This window comes from Athene cunicularia, assembly GCF_003259725.1.
Source record: "Athene cunicularia isolate RWA chromosome 1 unlocalized genomic scaffold, athCun1 chr1_part1, whole genome shotgun sequence".
In the NCBI taxonomy this organism is placed as follows: Eukaryota; Metazoa; Chordata; class Aves; order Strigiformes; family Strigidae; genus Athene; species Athene cunicularia.
This window is the reverse complement of record NW_020799091.1, coordinates 69,661,152-69,678,101: the sequence shown is the minus strand read 5'-3', so window position 1 is coordinate 69,678,101 and position 16,950 is coordinate 69,661,152. Positions and strand designations below refer to the sequence as shown.

General features: G+C 36.4%; 1 protein-coding gene across 1 annotated transcript in view; it reads right to left on the bottom strand.

The window, feature by feature from the left end:
• Positions 1-2,452: 2,452 nt before the first annotated feature.
• Positions 2,453-16,950, bottom strand: part of VWA3B (von Willebrand factor A domain containing 3B) — a 62,823-nt gene continuing 48,325 nt past the window's right edge. The window contains 7 exon segments of the mRNA XM_026849811.1: positions 2,453-3,134; positions 3,136-3,298; positions 8,806-8,903; positions 9,432-9,569; positions 10,377-10,501; positions 11,316-11,436; positions 16,728-16,947. Of these exon segments, the coding sequence (XP_026705612.1) occupies positions 2,868-3,134; positions 3,136-3,298; positions 8,806-8,903; positions 9,432-9,569; positions 10,377-10,501; positions 11,316-11,436; positions 16,728-16,947 (1,132 nt within the window). The 3' untranslated portion in view covers positions 2,453-2,867.

Below are 16,950 nucleotides of genomic sequence, written 5' to 3'. Positions count from 1 at the left end.
AAAGAATCATTAGCCCACTAACAGTCAGCCGGAATTTGCCAGAACCTCATTCACTCTCTTATAAACATACAGAGCTAACTAACACAATAAGAGCAGTAAGCATAAATATTAAAATAATAACATGTTAATATAAGACTTTTTGAATAAGCAAGACAAAATTACACATCAACACAATAATGAAGCTAATATACACTAAATAACTAACATTATTACTTAATCTTTATTCACTTCTGTTAATGTTTTTTCCCTGAGTGGGCACAACAGGAATGGGTTGTTGATTCCTCCTAACAATCAGGAACATTTTAGCTGAGCACAAAGCAAACAACAAACTTTCCAAAATGCTCCATTAATTCATAGAGGACCCACAGGTCATGGAAATAAAAGGCTTTATCAACCACCATGGTAAAAGCCATGTAGATGAATCCACATTATCTTGGAGAGCACAAAAATCCACCTCTATATCGGTCAATGCTCATTCAAGTTCAGGAGAACTTACTTCCTCATATAACAGATGAATGTACACACGCAGTCAGCAGAAACGTAAGATGAACTGTTGCTTAGCACATGGAGTAGTTACAAAACACAGCCCAATCAGATTATCAAAAAAATATACATGTATCTGGAGAGTTCATAAGAAGTGACAAGACAAACCTTTGGAAAGGAAACGCAGGAGGTGCTGATCGCATTACATGCTTTGACACATTATACACATATACACATAGAGAAAACTATTATGTATAAATATGAAGAAAAAGCCTTTACTTCAGGCAAACAGACCAGGACTATTGAGCTGGTTTGAAAGTCAAAAGATATCCAAAATATTCAGGTATTCAATATCACAAGGAAAATTAGTATGTGGAAGGATTATTCATTTTTCAGATAAATCAGTTGCCAGCTTAATAGACTGCTTTTAGAAATTATGAAAAGTAAGTATTACCTAGTTACTGTAAAAGATATTTAGTTACCAAAGTTATTAGCTTTTACTATTAATGGTACTTACAGGTATTTAAAACATTTCTCTGAGATGCTGACTCTATTTTTTAAAAAACTGCCTTTGTTATAAACAATCAAGAAATAATGCAGTATTGAAAACAGCTACCAGGAAAATCAGGTAAGGGCTCACTCTGATGAACATCGGTGTGTCCAGCGTATGAAGGCCAACAACTGAGATCTTAGGGTTATGTAGGTGTCTGAAGATGAAAACAGGGTGTTTCAGCTCAGAAGTACTTTTACAGTTTAGGCTCCTGACTTGAATATCCAGCCAAATTTGAGTATTACAAAAACTCCATAAAGGAAAAGTGCATTGCTAAATACCAGATATTTTCATTATCTGGTCCATGGAGACAAGTGGAACAATTCATTAGAACAATAGAGTTTTCCAACACCTCACCCATGTTATTAAACACTTACATCAATTTAATTAAATAAGACTACTTCCGAGAGTGTTAACCCATATAGGTGAATCTCACAGATCTGGTGCTCAGCACATATTGGACTGCCAAACAGTAAGTATAAACTAATAGTTCATACTAGACCCGAACCTTGGGTAGAAGGAAAAAGCAATGCCAGGCAAATTTATTTTCTTTATTCTCTTCACTCTTTAAAATGAAAGTTAAAATAGATCTGTGTCAGGGGTCAAGTAACACATTTGATATAATTTACAAAATCATATATACAAAATGCTTTGAAATCATTAGCATAGTTTGAAAATGGCACAAATATCTACACCCAAAGACAACAAACAGACAATCATATATGGAGATTGGATAAAGAGATACCTGATGAAACCCTGTGAGGATGACCATATAGTCTTTTTTAACATCTTCATCAGCTCTCTGACTTTCCCCTTTCTGATAAAACACAGAGGAATATGTACATGAAAATACATTTTAAGTAAAAAAAAAGCCATATCCAATGCCCATGGAGTCATAAGAAAAGGACATGGGTACCTTCTTTAGCATGTTCAACCTGCACACTGCCGTGAAGTCTTGTTAGAGTCTCAATAGAGTACTGTGAGATAATCTAGTAAATCTAGGCAGAATTCAAGTGCATAGATAGTCACTGCTCGCATTTAACGTTTCTTTCAACCTGCATGGAATCACTTACAGGACTTGCTGATCACATCAGTATTATTTCACATTTACTCAGCATATGCATTTTAAGACATCCAAAAGGGAGGAGTATAGGATAACTGAGCATTTCCAGTGAAATAGCCCTACCTGTGGAAGCCATGGTCTCTCACACAGCTACAGGACAAGTCCAGCACCTCTGCTCCCATGTCATTCTGATCAGGCCACTTCTAAAATGCAGTGGCACCGTAATACCCATTATAATCAATGTAAATGGAATTTGTAGGCAATCTTTAAAAGATGAATGGAAACTAGAAGGAAAGTTCAGAAGCACCAAATCAGGTTGATTGACAACATGATGATTGATTGAATCTATAATCCACTGCTTCTGAAAGTAAATAAATAATGAGGATTTTTAAACATGCTTTCAAGGTACAGCTAGCAGGTATGGACAAAAGTCCTCTTATCTTTCCACTGACAGTAGGATCTTTAAAAAGAAGAGCTGACTGTGGCACGTAATGGCATACCTATGTCAGCCCCTGTCTCTACTGCAGTGACAGGGAACATAGATACTGTTGTCAGTTTTAACTGAGCTACCTCAGACACTAAAAGCAATCTAACCTCTGAAGTATTGAGCTCCACATGCAATAATTTAATGCCTGCAATATAGGCATACCTTTAACAAGCAACAAAAGTAGAGGGACTGGAATATATACTCTAGCAGATACTGACGTTGGTGTTACTGCATCTTCATTGCTACTACAAATGTTAGGTAGCATATGTCAGAACATGCTTTATTCAGTTCTTCTCTTTGCTGTGGAAACACATGCTGAGAATGATCAGTGTGAAGAATGGTTTCCAAAGGAGGTGAAAGAATCTTATTACACAGGACGTGGAAAAGCAGGCTGGTCTAACACCCAGAAATGCAGAAACCTGGTTCTTTGTGTGGGGATTAACTAAAGACCCGTATTTATAATTTTTCAGAGCTACTTCTTTACTTCCAAAATCTTCTTCATTACTAGGCAGTGAATTTCTTCCTTTCTGTTTTACTTCCCTTCTGGAGACATAGAAGATCATCAGAGTCTGATATCCTCTCCCTGGATGACTTCTGTCTACCGCTCTCCTGTTTCTTTTTTCCCCTATCTTCTTTCACAATACACTTCTTTGCTTCTTCTCCTTCATCTTCCACAGATGAGTGAGGATAAGGCTTTGTGGTCTCCCTGTCCAGACTAGAAAATCAGACAAGGAAATTCACTAAGCTAAAAGCATACATACCATATACTATTTTCAACCTTTTTTTTCATGGCATGGATATCACCTTCTCCCACATCTCACAGTACTGACAAGAGAGGGACTTACCACACTCTTGTCCATTTGACAAGGTTATAAATGTCTTACAATTCAGTTTCCCTTTTATTTATAAAATAAATAAAAATTAGCCTAAACCAGGGCTACAGCCCCTAATTCTGTCTATCTCTCCAAAAAGGGTTTGGGCAATAATTGTCTTTTATGGTGGGGGCCCAGAGCACATAGTGGTTTACTTTACATATGGAATTTTTTAGTTATATTTTCAGAGTCCTTGTTCTGCCATGATTACTTCTTTCTACTCTGATTGCAGGAAAAGACCCCAAAGAGATGCTAATACCTGATCTTAAAATGATGAAAGCTCTGTTAGTACCTCTAAAGATTAGTGAATTAAGCATGACCCCTAGTACACACCACATAAACACCAAAAGACAATCCCAAAGAACCCAGAGCTGAAGAGTTAGCCAAGCTATGGGTAATACAATGTCCTCTGTGGACTCTGTCAGCAGGGGAGCCTGGCCTATCCCTTTCACTTTTTTTCCCTTCTATAGGACTTAGCACACAAGGATTGTCTCTTTTTGAGCTTCTAATATTGTACTGCATTCAAACTTTTTGTTTGCTTTCTGATTAAATTATGCTTCTACTTTGTTTCATCAACAATGTCAGTATGTTCTCATTAGATCTGTGCATATCCATGAGCAATATGCTGCACTGTTCCTCTCTAATAAAAATGACATGGAAGGTAGGTATCTATTTTAGAATATAATAAATAATGTTTCAGTGGAAAGCACACTCCCATGCCCTCTAAAAGATAGGGACTCTAATGGAAGCTCCAACCCAATATGGGCTGAAGCACTGCCATAGCACTGCTAATTAGTAACCAATTAATGTGTAACTAATGAAATACAGTTGTGTAATGGCTTTGACTGTACATCTCCTTATAAAAGGAAAACAATCATTCAACATGGCATGGCAGTTACATGAATAAACAAGTATAAAGTAAAATCATAGCCACTACCAGTTTCTTATGATGCAGCTCCTGAGCTAATGTAGTCCATGACCACAAAAGGATGTTATGTATGTCTATATGATGCATAAGTGACATGTTAACTAGCAAGAAAGGAATGAGATTTCACTTTATGGAGAACTCAAAACCTAGCTGAGAAAAAGCAAAAGACAAACATTCTGATTAGTAAGTGCATTGTTGGGGACTGTCTACTCAAGTCTTACAAAGCAATTTACTGTAGAGAGTTATAGATCCAAGAAGTAGGAAACTTAAAAGACTCAGCTATAAAAGCTCTACAGTACCAGGCTTATTGTTAATTCTTGGAAAAGAGACTAAAAATTCATCAGAACCAGATATGACACATAGTGTGGAAAAAGATGGAGACAAATATATTGCAGTAGATGATAAAGTTGGGAATGTGCAAAAGAAGGTTCTGTGATTCTGGCAAGTGGAATATTGTGGATCAGTGGTGATCACCAAGGTTTTTATTGGCACACTAATGCACTTCATCTGTGTACCTGGGGTTAGGTCTATGTTGCCTGTATGCTAAAAATTACTATTAATGCAGTTTATCCAATGCCAAGAGAGAACCCTGGGAATCCCAAAGGCTCAAATATGTCTAGTCCAGGGATGTAAGTGGGTATCTAAGTTAAGAGAGTCTCAGTTCCAGATTCTCAACTCTCTTTGTCATTTCTTATTAGCTGCTTTACACATTTCACTGCACTCTATGCTATAAATCTCGACATTCAGTATACAGTCATGGAGCCAAAGCACCTAAATTCCACTCTCAGACCTGCCAAATGCTCAAGTGTTACTGTTCTGAGTCCCACAACGGCCCTTTGTATGTCTGTCTTTAAAACACTAGCAATCAGATGTAAGTAAAAGCATTTGAAATAATATTGTTTGGAGGCATTTTTCATGTTCCTTTAATGGAGGTAATTTGAGGACAATCTGAACAGTGCTATCCTCAAAACCAGAGACATTTTGCAGTAAAAAGATTGTCATCTCAAAATGGTTTGTTTCTAAAATCTACAACTGCTGCAAGAAAAAACAGAAACAATGTGGTGAAAACTTCAGACTTTAAAACAACTGTAAGACATTGGTGTGCTCAATCATTATGCTTGCAAAATTTATGCTCTATTCCAGACCATGCTAAAAAAATGTTTTAATTGCGTTTAAAGGGGATAAAATGAATGCCTTAACTGAGAGTTCTTTTTGTTGTTGTTGTTGTGGCAACAATATTGTTTGGATTGGCAACAATATTTTATTTAGATTTCATTAATTTCAGTCATCTGCTATACAAACTGGCCAGTGCATTTACAACCAAATCAGCGTTTATTAGCTGGAAACACTATATAGAACTCCACAATTAATATGACTTGAATATGCAGTTTCACATACTATTTTACTGAGATCTGCCAAATTTGATATCCCTTCATCTAAAATGCAGATTATTTCTCATTTGCAAAAATTTAGTGCATTAATTTCTGTCAGTTCTCTGAAGAATTCCTCTGTTTGCCCATGAATAACTCACTTTTCTCATCATTTGTATATAACAATAGCAAGTCAGATTGCCAATAAAGTCCATTTGGACAATGATTATTAAACTTTATATTCAAGCATTCAGTCTGGAGAATGATTATTAAATTTTATATTCAAGCATTCAGTCATGAAACAAAGAATGGAGAGTGAAAGCCATACTTATTGCTTATGCATTTAGTCACATCTTTTCTTAATAAGGTACCTCATTTAGAATATAATCCAATTCAGTGGAAGGAAAAGACTTCCACTGATTTTGCTGAAACTCAGGTCCATTATATGCCTGTCTCTTTTCAACCGGTTGTATGCATGAAATAGGAAACCATGGTCTTCAGGATTACTTTTTGGTGAAAAGAAGCTACTGTCATGTAGGTGATGTCACCATCAAAAGGCATTGATGTATTTTCAGATCTGGAATTCTGCTTAGTAAAGTAGGGGTGTTCATTTGTTTATGTTCTGTGGCTGCAAGCTGGTAGAAGAATGAGTTTCAAGCTGCACTGGAATCACTACTTGAGAATGATGGAACAAAAAAGCAACACTGATTCAAGCCCTGTTTCCCACACATTTTCTAGTATCATGAGCCATAGATCAGCCCACAACTGGTACCCTCGCCCATCATTTTGAGATGCAATCTTTAACTACCTGGACTTATGCAAAGCTTTTGACACTGTCCCACACAACATCCTTGTCTCTAAATTGGAGAAACACAGATATGATAGGCCCACTCACTGGATAAGGAATTGGCTCTATGGTCACACTCAGAGTTGCAGCCAACAGCATAATGTCCAAGTGGACAGCAGTGACTATTGGAATTCATCAGGGATCAGTACTGGGACCAGCACTGTTTAACATCTTTCTTGGTAACATGGACAGTGGGATTGAGTGCACCCTCAACAGTGTCACCGATGACACCAAGCTGTGTGGAGCAGTCGACACACTGGAGGGAAGGGATGTGCCATCCAGAGGGACCTTGACAGGCTAGAGAGATGAGCCTGTGCAAACCTCATGAAGTTCAACAAGGCCAAGTGCAAGGTCCCGCACATGGGTTGAGGCAATCCCGTGCACAAATCCAGTCTGGGCGAGGAGTGGACTGGGAGCAGCCCTGTAGTGAAGGACTTGAGAGTAGTAGTGGATGGAAAAACTGTGAGCCAGAAACGTGCATTTGTAGCCCAGAAAGCCAACTGTATCCTGGGCTGCATCAAGAGAAGTGTGGCCAGCAGGTCAAAGGCGGTGATTCTGCCCCTCTACTCTGCTCTCGTGAGACCCCATCTAGAGTGCTGTGTTCAGCTCTGGGGCCCCCACAACATAAGAAGCACATAGACCTGTTCAAGAGGGTCCAGAGGAGGGCCACAAAGATGGTCAGAGTGCTGGAAGCCCTTTCCTCTGAAGAAAGGCTGAGACAGTTGGGGTTATTCAGCCTGGAGAAGAGAAGGCTCTGGGAAGACCTTATAGCAGCCTTCCAGTATTTAAAGGGGGCCTACAGGAAAGATGGGGAGGGGCTCGTTATCAGGGAGTGTAGTGATAGGATGAGGGGTAATGGTTTCAAACTGAAAGAGGGCAGATTTGGATTGGATATAAGGAAGAAATTAATTTATGTGAGGATAGTGAGACACTAGCACAGGTTTCCCAGAGCAGCTGTGGCTGCCCCCTCCCTGGCAGTGTTCAAGGCCAGATTGGACGGGGCTTTGAGCAGCCTGGTCTAGTGGAAGGTGTCCCTGCCCATGGCAGAGGGGTGGAACTAGATGATCTTTAAGGTCCCTTCCAACCCAAACCATTCTGTGATTCTAGGTTTCTGTGATATTAGAATATTTCAATAAAAATTAAGAACTTCTAAAATTGCCTTTAAAGGTAGGATTTGTCCTGTTCATGCAATAATGGGAAAGAAATCTCCCATGGTAGAGATTATACAATTCTTTGGCAGCAGTGCCCATACTATGTTGATACACACAGAAGAGGAAACCCTTCTGGGATGACAAAGCAGATGGAAGATTCAAAGGAAAAGTACATGTTTTCTCACACAAAATGTGAAATGGTGCAGCTCCTTCTGGGAAGAGTATGATAAAGGTTTACATGAATTCCAAAAAGTAACAACACAAATTCATGGAAGAAAAATCCATCAAGGCTGTTTAATACAGAGACTCCAATTCTGCTTCAGAAAATCCTTAACTGCTGGAGGTTGGGAATGTATTCTGGAGAAATATCCCTAGGTGATTGTTCTGATCTTAGGCTACTTCCTAAAATATGTTGTTGCTAGCTGTCAGAAACTGTTGATGCTCTGAAGGTTATCGTAATCCAAAGCTATTTCAAATGTATTAAGCTAGAACTTAATAAAAGTAATAAAAATGAAAAAGTAATCCACAATCACTTGGAACCACTGCAGTCAGTGCACACTTCACACTAGAAAAATGTTATTGCTGCTCTACATAAGTTCTGCAGAAATTAAGTAGGAGCTCATATTCATCCTACATGTTCTCTCCCCATCATTCCCCAGATTTAAATGCAGTAGATTATTCAGTATCTTAGAAACAATTTGCGGTTTAATCCATAGCTTTATATTACAATAAAATAAGGTTTACAACAAATAGAAACTCCATCTCAACTTCCAGTAGTCCTCTAACAGCTTCCTGGGGCTAAGTTTCAAACCAAGGGATCCCACCAATATTTCAAAAATGAAAATAGGGCAATAAATTGCCAGAAAATAAAATGATAGAACAGATAGTTAATGCTTGTAGGTCAACTCACTTGGTTGCATGTGTAGAGCAAGTCAGATCACAACTGTAGTTACACTACTACTTATGAAAATCTGACAGCATGGCTGAAGCCAAAGTGAAACATTTAGGATTCACATAAAATAACTTCTATATTTTTAGGTTCAAGCATACTCACGTCATATAATCCACCATCTGCACCATCCTTATGTACTGACAGGAAAAGGCGAACTTTGTTTGGCTGATTTTAATAAGCCTGCTTCTTACACAGTGTTCCTGCAATAACACAATCAACATTCATCTAATTTAAATCTAAATCTCAGAAACAGTGAAGATACATACGTATAAAAAGTCAACTGTTTTAATGTAACTGTAATCAACCTCTAAATAATGGAAAGTTTAAAATACAAAGTACATTTTCTTAATATGCACTATAAAAATGCAGTAGAATTATCATAATGGCTTACAAACAAACAAACACAATTAAATGAATTGAAGATTATACTGACTGTGATAAAACTCCCTCTGTTTCTCATTTTAGCAGCATGGAGCTTGTGAAAGCCACCACATGGATTATAGAGGAAAGAACAGAGTATGATTTAAGAATAAATTACCCTAACAGAATTGGTTCATGTCTATCACATGAGCTCTTCATTGATCCCTGAAATCTGATTTACTTTGGTTAGCTGGAGACAGGGATTGGGCGAACTCATTAGCCTGGCAGATTGTATCTATCTGCCTCATCAAAAATAGAACAATGATAATACCATTGCCAAACTGGTATCATCTTCTAGGTTTACTTACTTTCCTGTTGTTGAACATCAGAACTGTGTAGAGTTTGACACCCATTTCCACCCTCTTTGGTGTTGCTATGACAATAGCAGGCACATAACATTCATGTCCTCTCTGTGTCACAGTTCTGGCAAACACATGGTCTCCAACCTGCACATCAGGAAAACATCGGTTGGCAAGAACCGCGTAACTTGGGAGTTTTACAAGACACAAAATCTAAATACTATGATTTTTTTTTTACATGAATCATAATTTGAACATGTTCCCATGCTTCAATATGGATCTTTAAAAGAAAATAAGAACTTTGTCCTTGTATGTAGCTATCACACAATTTCCACTGAATCAGGAAGGTAACACAAATTGAAGATAAAGGACAAAGTCCTGCTAAATGTACCAGGGCTCAACTAGCAAGTTGACTGAATGAGGAAACTCTTACAACTCTTCATTCCCTTGGACTTTGTGCAAATTTATGTTTTTAATAAGCTTTTAAGCCAACCTTGGGAATTTTAGAGAATTCCATATGTAACTGACTTGTACAAAATTGTTTTAAAAATTAACACAGAAATCATAATTTTCTATCAAATTCTTCAGATCTTCTCTAGAGTTGGATGTTCCCCTTACCAAGGCTCTCCTTGATTCGTAATCTAGGTGCTAAGAAACAACCTTTCTACTGGTAAAAATATCACCTTTCTTCTATAGGTGGGCAAATATTAATGTTTTATAAATAATATAGAATTCTAAAAAACAAAGGAACCGGATTACAATGAAAACAAGCTCCAAAAGAATGAAAAATATCATGTTGAAAGAGCATGATATTACTATCACTAAAAACTCTTCTTTAAAATAAATAGATGTATTTAAAAGATTTTTTAAAATCTGTCCTTTATTCTATGTGTGACCAAGTGAACAAAATCAAAAATGCATATTTGCTGTCACAAAACCCCCCTAATTTTTCACCTGTAGATACGGGCATGGCATAGCACCTCCCACAGGTATAGTGAACTTCACAGGTACAGTATGGGTCTCTCCATTGCTGAAGTCAACAAGTGCACGGGTAGAACTGATATTCTTTATCACAGTTCCTAAAACCCAACATAATTAAATATTTAAATTATTTTTATTTTACCCCTTGTGGATTTTTTTTTTTTTTAAATCCTATATGCTGTCACACATCACTGAGGTCAAACAAGTCTGTACTATACATTCTTCATTTGCATTTAGCTAGGATAATCTGTGCTAGGGCAACAGAGAAATTTATACTTAAAATATATAATCTTAGTAACCATTCCTAATAATTCCATAAAAATAAAATTAAAAATAACTTTCAAGCCCATGTCTGAAATTTGTACACTGACCAGGAGGATGACTGTTGACATAATGAAACTATTACCACAGTTAAAAATATGTAATTTAAAAAAACAAGTATCACAAAAATGAAACACACACACACACCTTCTTTTAAAATGAAACAACAGAACACAATTTTATCTACTAATTGTTCTGACTCAAAACTCAACAAAAAGGCAGAAGCATTTAGAGAATTCTTTGAAAACACACACACACACGCACGCATGCACGCTGCTTGGCTTTTGCCAAACACTCAACAGAAACATTCAAGAGAGACAGGTTGATACTCTTGGATACTCAGTTACTTAAAAGGATTTCCTTCCGTACTCTTCTTACATAAATGTATTGTTGCTTTCTGACTTTACAAAATGTATGTCTTTTTATAAATGTACATACATGCACACGCAAGTTATATATGCATTTTTCATTAATATGCACGTGTAATATTAAATCTGATTAAGGCAGAAGTAGCTAATTATGACTAAAACTAATGTTTTATCAGTATTAAGAAACTCTAAAAATATTTAAAATGTGTACAAAAATATATACCTGGATAATAATATCCTGTGACATCTGATCTTGCAATCACCCTTTGGTTTTTCTGAATCACAAATACTTGATCTTTTTGTCTGTTTTTAGACTTTGACTTCGCAGTTTCTCCTTCAAGTCTCTGTAATTTGATACAATTATTTTTTCCACAACAGGTAAGCCAGTCAGCCTCAATCTATCCTTTGGAATTAATTAAAAATTTAGGCAATGCAATGTTATGACCTCTGCAGATAGTTCACACTAAACTAGAATTATTTTAAATATTCAGAATAGTTATAAACAGAGGAAGCAATGTTATAGGAAGTACTCATGGAGAAGATCATCAAAGATGAATTTTATTTTTTTTTTTAATTTAAAAGTTGTACACTTCATATTCAAGGATGAGGTAAGGAAAAATCAACTGATTTTGCAGAATAAGTGAAGGTGCTATACACATTCACTCTGTCCAGGTAGGTGAGTCTTCACAGTAGTCACATTTTCGTTAGAAGTACCTCACTGTATGGAATGACTGATTAAAAAAATTATCAAATATAGAATAAATAATCCTGAAGTTTCTATACTGCTATAGCATATAAATTATATCAACACTTCTGGTTTTCAAATTCAGCCTGAACCAGAGGCTCTTCATAGCGCTTAACTGACTGCTTGAAATACAACATAACAAAGGCTGATTTGAGTGCAAAGACTTACAGCTCCACAGACACAAAAAGGTATTTGGGTAAACCATTTACTTACTTCCTCAGGCTCCAAAGGGACAGCTGCTGCTGAATATTTATTATCAACTAAATTGTAATGCTAGACTAATAATTTGGGCAACTTCCAGCACTCTGCATTAATCCAAATACTAGACTGTGCAGGCATCCACAATTAGGACGCTGAGTCCTGCAGAATTCACGTGGCTTAGAAATGGTGTCTAAATTCAAATCCATCTCTCCTTCCTCTCACACAGTCTTTAGGAGTTCAGCATGATTGACCCAAACACTGTCAGAGTGCCCATTTCTGAGATATCATTCTCCAGCATTTTCATTACAAAGGAACCTTGTCTGATTCTCAGGGATTTTTACCCCATTTAGCTCTGCTTCTGTTGAAGGCAATGCATTAAACCACATGAGGTGAAGGAGACTTTGTTTACCTCTGCCAATAATTGCTGCATTTTTAAATTCCTACTGTAAGTGAGAACAGTTAAGATGACTATCCACAGATCTCCATGTATCTTGGCTCTAACTGTGGCTTTTCACAATTCTGACACCTCCAGAGCCAAGCAACCACTGCTTTTCCCAGGCTGTCAGCAGCAACAAGCCCAACTTTGTGTAGCTACACATTTATCTGTCCAGTAGGTTACTTCACTTGATGACAATGGCAAATTTGACCAAACATTTCTAGATAGTTATAACTTTTTTGTTGTTGCACTATTTGGGATGTTTTTTTTCCCTTGTCTCCCTAAAGAGACACAAGAACAAAGGGAGGGGGTGCCAAGCTGTCTAGGAAACATGAATGCAAAAAAGGTACCAACAGACAGCAATTAGTGATCCTTAAACAGTGAGGATGAATGAGGAGTGTAAGAAATAGGACACCAGGAAATAGAAGAAACTTCCAAGGGAGATCCAGAATTTCCACTCTTGTAAAGAACCAAGTCTCAACTATAAATATTTCATTAGGCATAATTAAATCAATTGTATATGAAAGTCATTTTCCAGAAAAAACAGACTCAGTGAGCCACTAGAGGCCCCTTTCCACCCAAATAAATATGCTTTACAAAACACATTATGCTTATTAAATATTTTCAGTTATTTTTAATCACATAGTGACCATTCAGCAAGGTCACAAAAAAAGTGTATGACTTGCACTTTTGAGCTCATCAGGGAAACACAGTACTTTTAAAAGTATATTCTTAATGAGAGTTAATCCTTAGCAATTAATGCAGCTTTATTTCTCTGCAGAATCTGAAGTCCATTCATATGCAGAAACAGAAATATTTAGTATGAAAGGAAATGTTCTCTGTCACTCTCAAAGGCTAGATTATAACACTGGGGAAAGAAATACTTTACATGAAAATGTCACAGTCATTAATGGAATGCACAAAACTGTCCTGGAAGCTATCGTGCTTGGGGAATAGTAATGCCACATGGCCCTAGTAGACCTGAATTGGTCTAATGAGAAGTGGGTAGGCAACCCTGAAAAATTCTTTGACTAGGTGACATCATGTTATAAACAGTTTATAATTCAGTGAGAAAAATACATCATAAGAAATGATGGCTGACTGTTATCCCTGACAAGTTTAAAGTAGAAAACAGATACTTAAGCCAAAGCAGTTACTTATTAGGAAAAAAACCTCCAACGAACAATAAAGTAAATACATTCCCCATTTTTAATATCTTTAGATGAAAGCTGAATGCCAGCCTGAAGAGGAATATTTTTGTAAACCCATGCTTTAATCTGTACAGCAAAAGGAACTGAGTAAACTGAGTAAAATACAGTCTACAATTAGCCCTCCAATTGGGTAATCATCAACGTTCGGTGGTTTATATTTTGCCTGATAATAATGTGTTTGCCCATTTCCCAAAGCATTTACTTCTTGCATCACTAGAGGTCTTGTCATTTCACGACCCTGTGCGGATGGATGTCTACTTCATCCTCCTCCAATAAGGCACTGGCATACCCTATCTTTCACAGATATGTGCAAACACAGTAGCCTGAATACAACTCCCAGAGAAGATCAGAGCACAGAGGGAGGATAACCAGACCAATAATTCAGTTGTAGGCTTAAACAGAAAGCTCTCGTAGCAAGGACATCCAAAAAGGATTACTAATTCTTTTAAGATGTGCAGTAATTAGGAACCCTTATAAGCTAATAAATACGGGGAATTTGAAAGTCTGCTTTGTTGAGTAGACCTCCAGGATGATTGTGATTTTTCTACCATCTTGCAAAGACAATTTTCATTCAGTGCCATATCAGCTATTTCGTGTACTTCAGCTGGCAGTTTATTTTTTTATATCCATTTTATAGACAGAAATCTCAGTTGGAAAAACCTCCAACAGCATTTTTAAAAGGCTCCCCATTTTTTTTCTGTTTTTTTCCATCACATGAGCAGAACTCTAATTACATCTGCATTTCTGCCTCTCACTCTTAAAGCCTTTCAGTTTCAGATTAGCAATTACTGAAGATGGTGCTCTGATTAGGCTCCTAAAGCAGGTTGACTTGGGATAAGTGACTGCACAATGTTAATCACATCATGTCTGAGAGCACACACTGTTTGTTTCAAGGCAACAGTAAAATTACAGTCTACAGATGAAACATGAACATATTTCTGCTGCTCTTGTATTGGGACATTATATGGCAGAGGTAATTTCATAATCAAAATACCAGTATTAGCAATATAGTATTTTCAGACTAATGTAAAATGAATCAAGATCATCTGTTTTTTTAAAACATCAAAATGATTTCAAATATACAGTCTTAATTGAAAAAAAAATCTCAAAAACTACAGAAAACGGAATGTGATTCTTTTCAAAATCACTTATTTTCATACATGGCGTGTGACTACTATAATATATTCTATTCCATTCAACAGAAATAAGTTTTTATAACTTATGTCATGGTATGTAAAAGGCCACAGCTCATCATGAAAACTATTGTTGATCTTGATGAGAGGTATATCTCAGTCAACGAATAATAACGAATTGTGTCAAGTAACACAAAATATTTTTGCTATATACTCTGGTAAACAGAGAATATGGATACTTGGCATAATTTACAGTTGTAAATTACAACTGTACATCCCTATTCTTGCTAAGAACTCACAGTATAGGTTTGTACTGTGCTTGTTTGAGTTTCATTTATCTTACCTCTTCAAATTGATGTATGTATAGATATACATATTTGTATACATATACATGCATACTTCAGGGCAAAAAAGAAGTATTATGATCATTTGATTATGCTTCCTACATAATACAAAGCATAGGACTTTCTTCAGCATTCACTGCAACTAAGCCAAATGCACATTCAAGTGTTTCCCTCATTCAATGATATAAAACAATAAACAAAAAAGGAATATAATAATAGATTAGCTTTATGATTAATTCTCTATTTGTTTTTACTTATTCTCTATTAGAACTTAGAGGTCTGAGAAAAGTTTTTCCTTCTTATTAATTTCCTAGAGAGCTTATTTTAATATTATCATAGACTCTACCTAGACAGCAGTTCTAGGTTCAGAGGCAGCAGCACTCCCAGTGAAACACTGTTAAATGAAGCTTTTAGATTTAAAAAAATTGAAACCAAATAAGAGAAATGGTTTGTTTTTTTCAGAGGTAAGTACTTTGAATTTCAAAGCATCAATAGGGTATGCAGAAATCTTTCCACTGAGGAAGATTAAATTGTTTTTAAAAACTTTAAAGTGTGTTCTTAATTTCCCTAAGAATTCATACTTATATCTTGAAGGTAAAACCATTAAGGTAGAATCAATTCATTTTTAAGAATGTTCTGAAAGAGTGAAAATAATAATAGGAGAATACAATACTGTAACCTAAGATATATTTTCTGACCATATATACCACCACAGAAAAAGCTAAAATGAAAAAGTATGTTCTCTCTTCCAATAGGGCAGCCTAAAATAACTTACTAGCCTTAGTTTTATATTTATTGCTTCATGTATTTCCATATGCATTTCATTAAACCTCTAAATAGCATTCCAAGTAAACTCAGAGGTTCATCTGGGGACAGAGATAGATATCTCAATCAAAAATCACAAACTTTAACCACAGTTCCAGAGCAGCTATATTGCTTTCTGCTAATGTATTAATGGAATGGAGAGAGCACTTTGACCTGCCAAAAGTAGGTAACCACTTCAGGATGAGCTCCAGATGCCACTGACACCATTGACAACACTGTGCGATTAGCCACCAGTTTGTGTATGCCTACATTTTATGGACAGCTAAATTTCAGTCTCCAAATATGAAGGTGAATCGCACCTCTTCATCTTTTCTCTTACAAGAAAACACAGAAGACTACAATGAATTACTCCAACATTACAAGGTCTTTTAGTCCTGTTTATCAAATATTAACCCAAACACAATCTTATATCATAATTGCTTTTAAAATATATCTTCTTTCTCTTCTTTCATATAGATTTCTGCTGTCATTGCAGAGAAGATAGATACTTTCCTCAGATTTATTTCTAAGAGGCTTGATTTCCGTGGCGTTCTCAGCTCCAGAACTTATGCTTCACTGGTACTTTGAAAAAGTCATTGAAAGCTTGCTCTCTTTTTAAGTACCTTCTTTCCTCTATCCATTTGTATAGCATCATTCTAAATGCCTACTTTATCAGCTATAATCATGGAAAAAATTATTCCAGAAGAACATACTGGAGAGGAATATCTGGGAGGAAAAAAAAATCGCTTCCAATCTATTACCTTTTTATTGTTGCCTATGTGTGACTCTGAGCTTTTCTCAGTTTCCTTTTTGACAGCTTCCTGAAGATCAGAGGCTTGTTGTATATATGTTAAAGCTGCCAGTATCTCATCTTCTAACAGTATTACATCTTCACAGGAAATTGGCCATCCCAAATTCTCTAAAGCCCCCAGCAAGGCTTCTTTATGCTGCATATATTGGACTGGCCCATCCTCTTTAAATCTT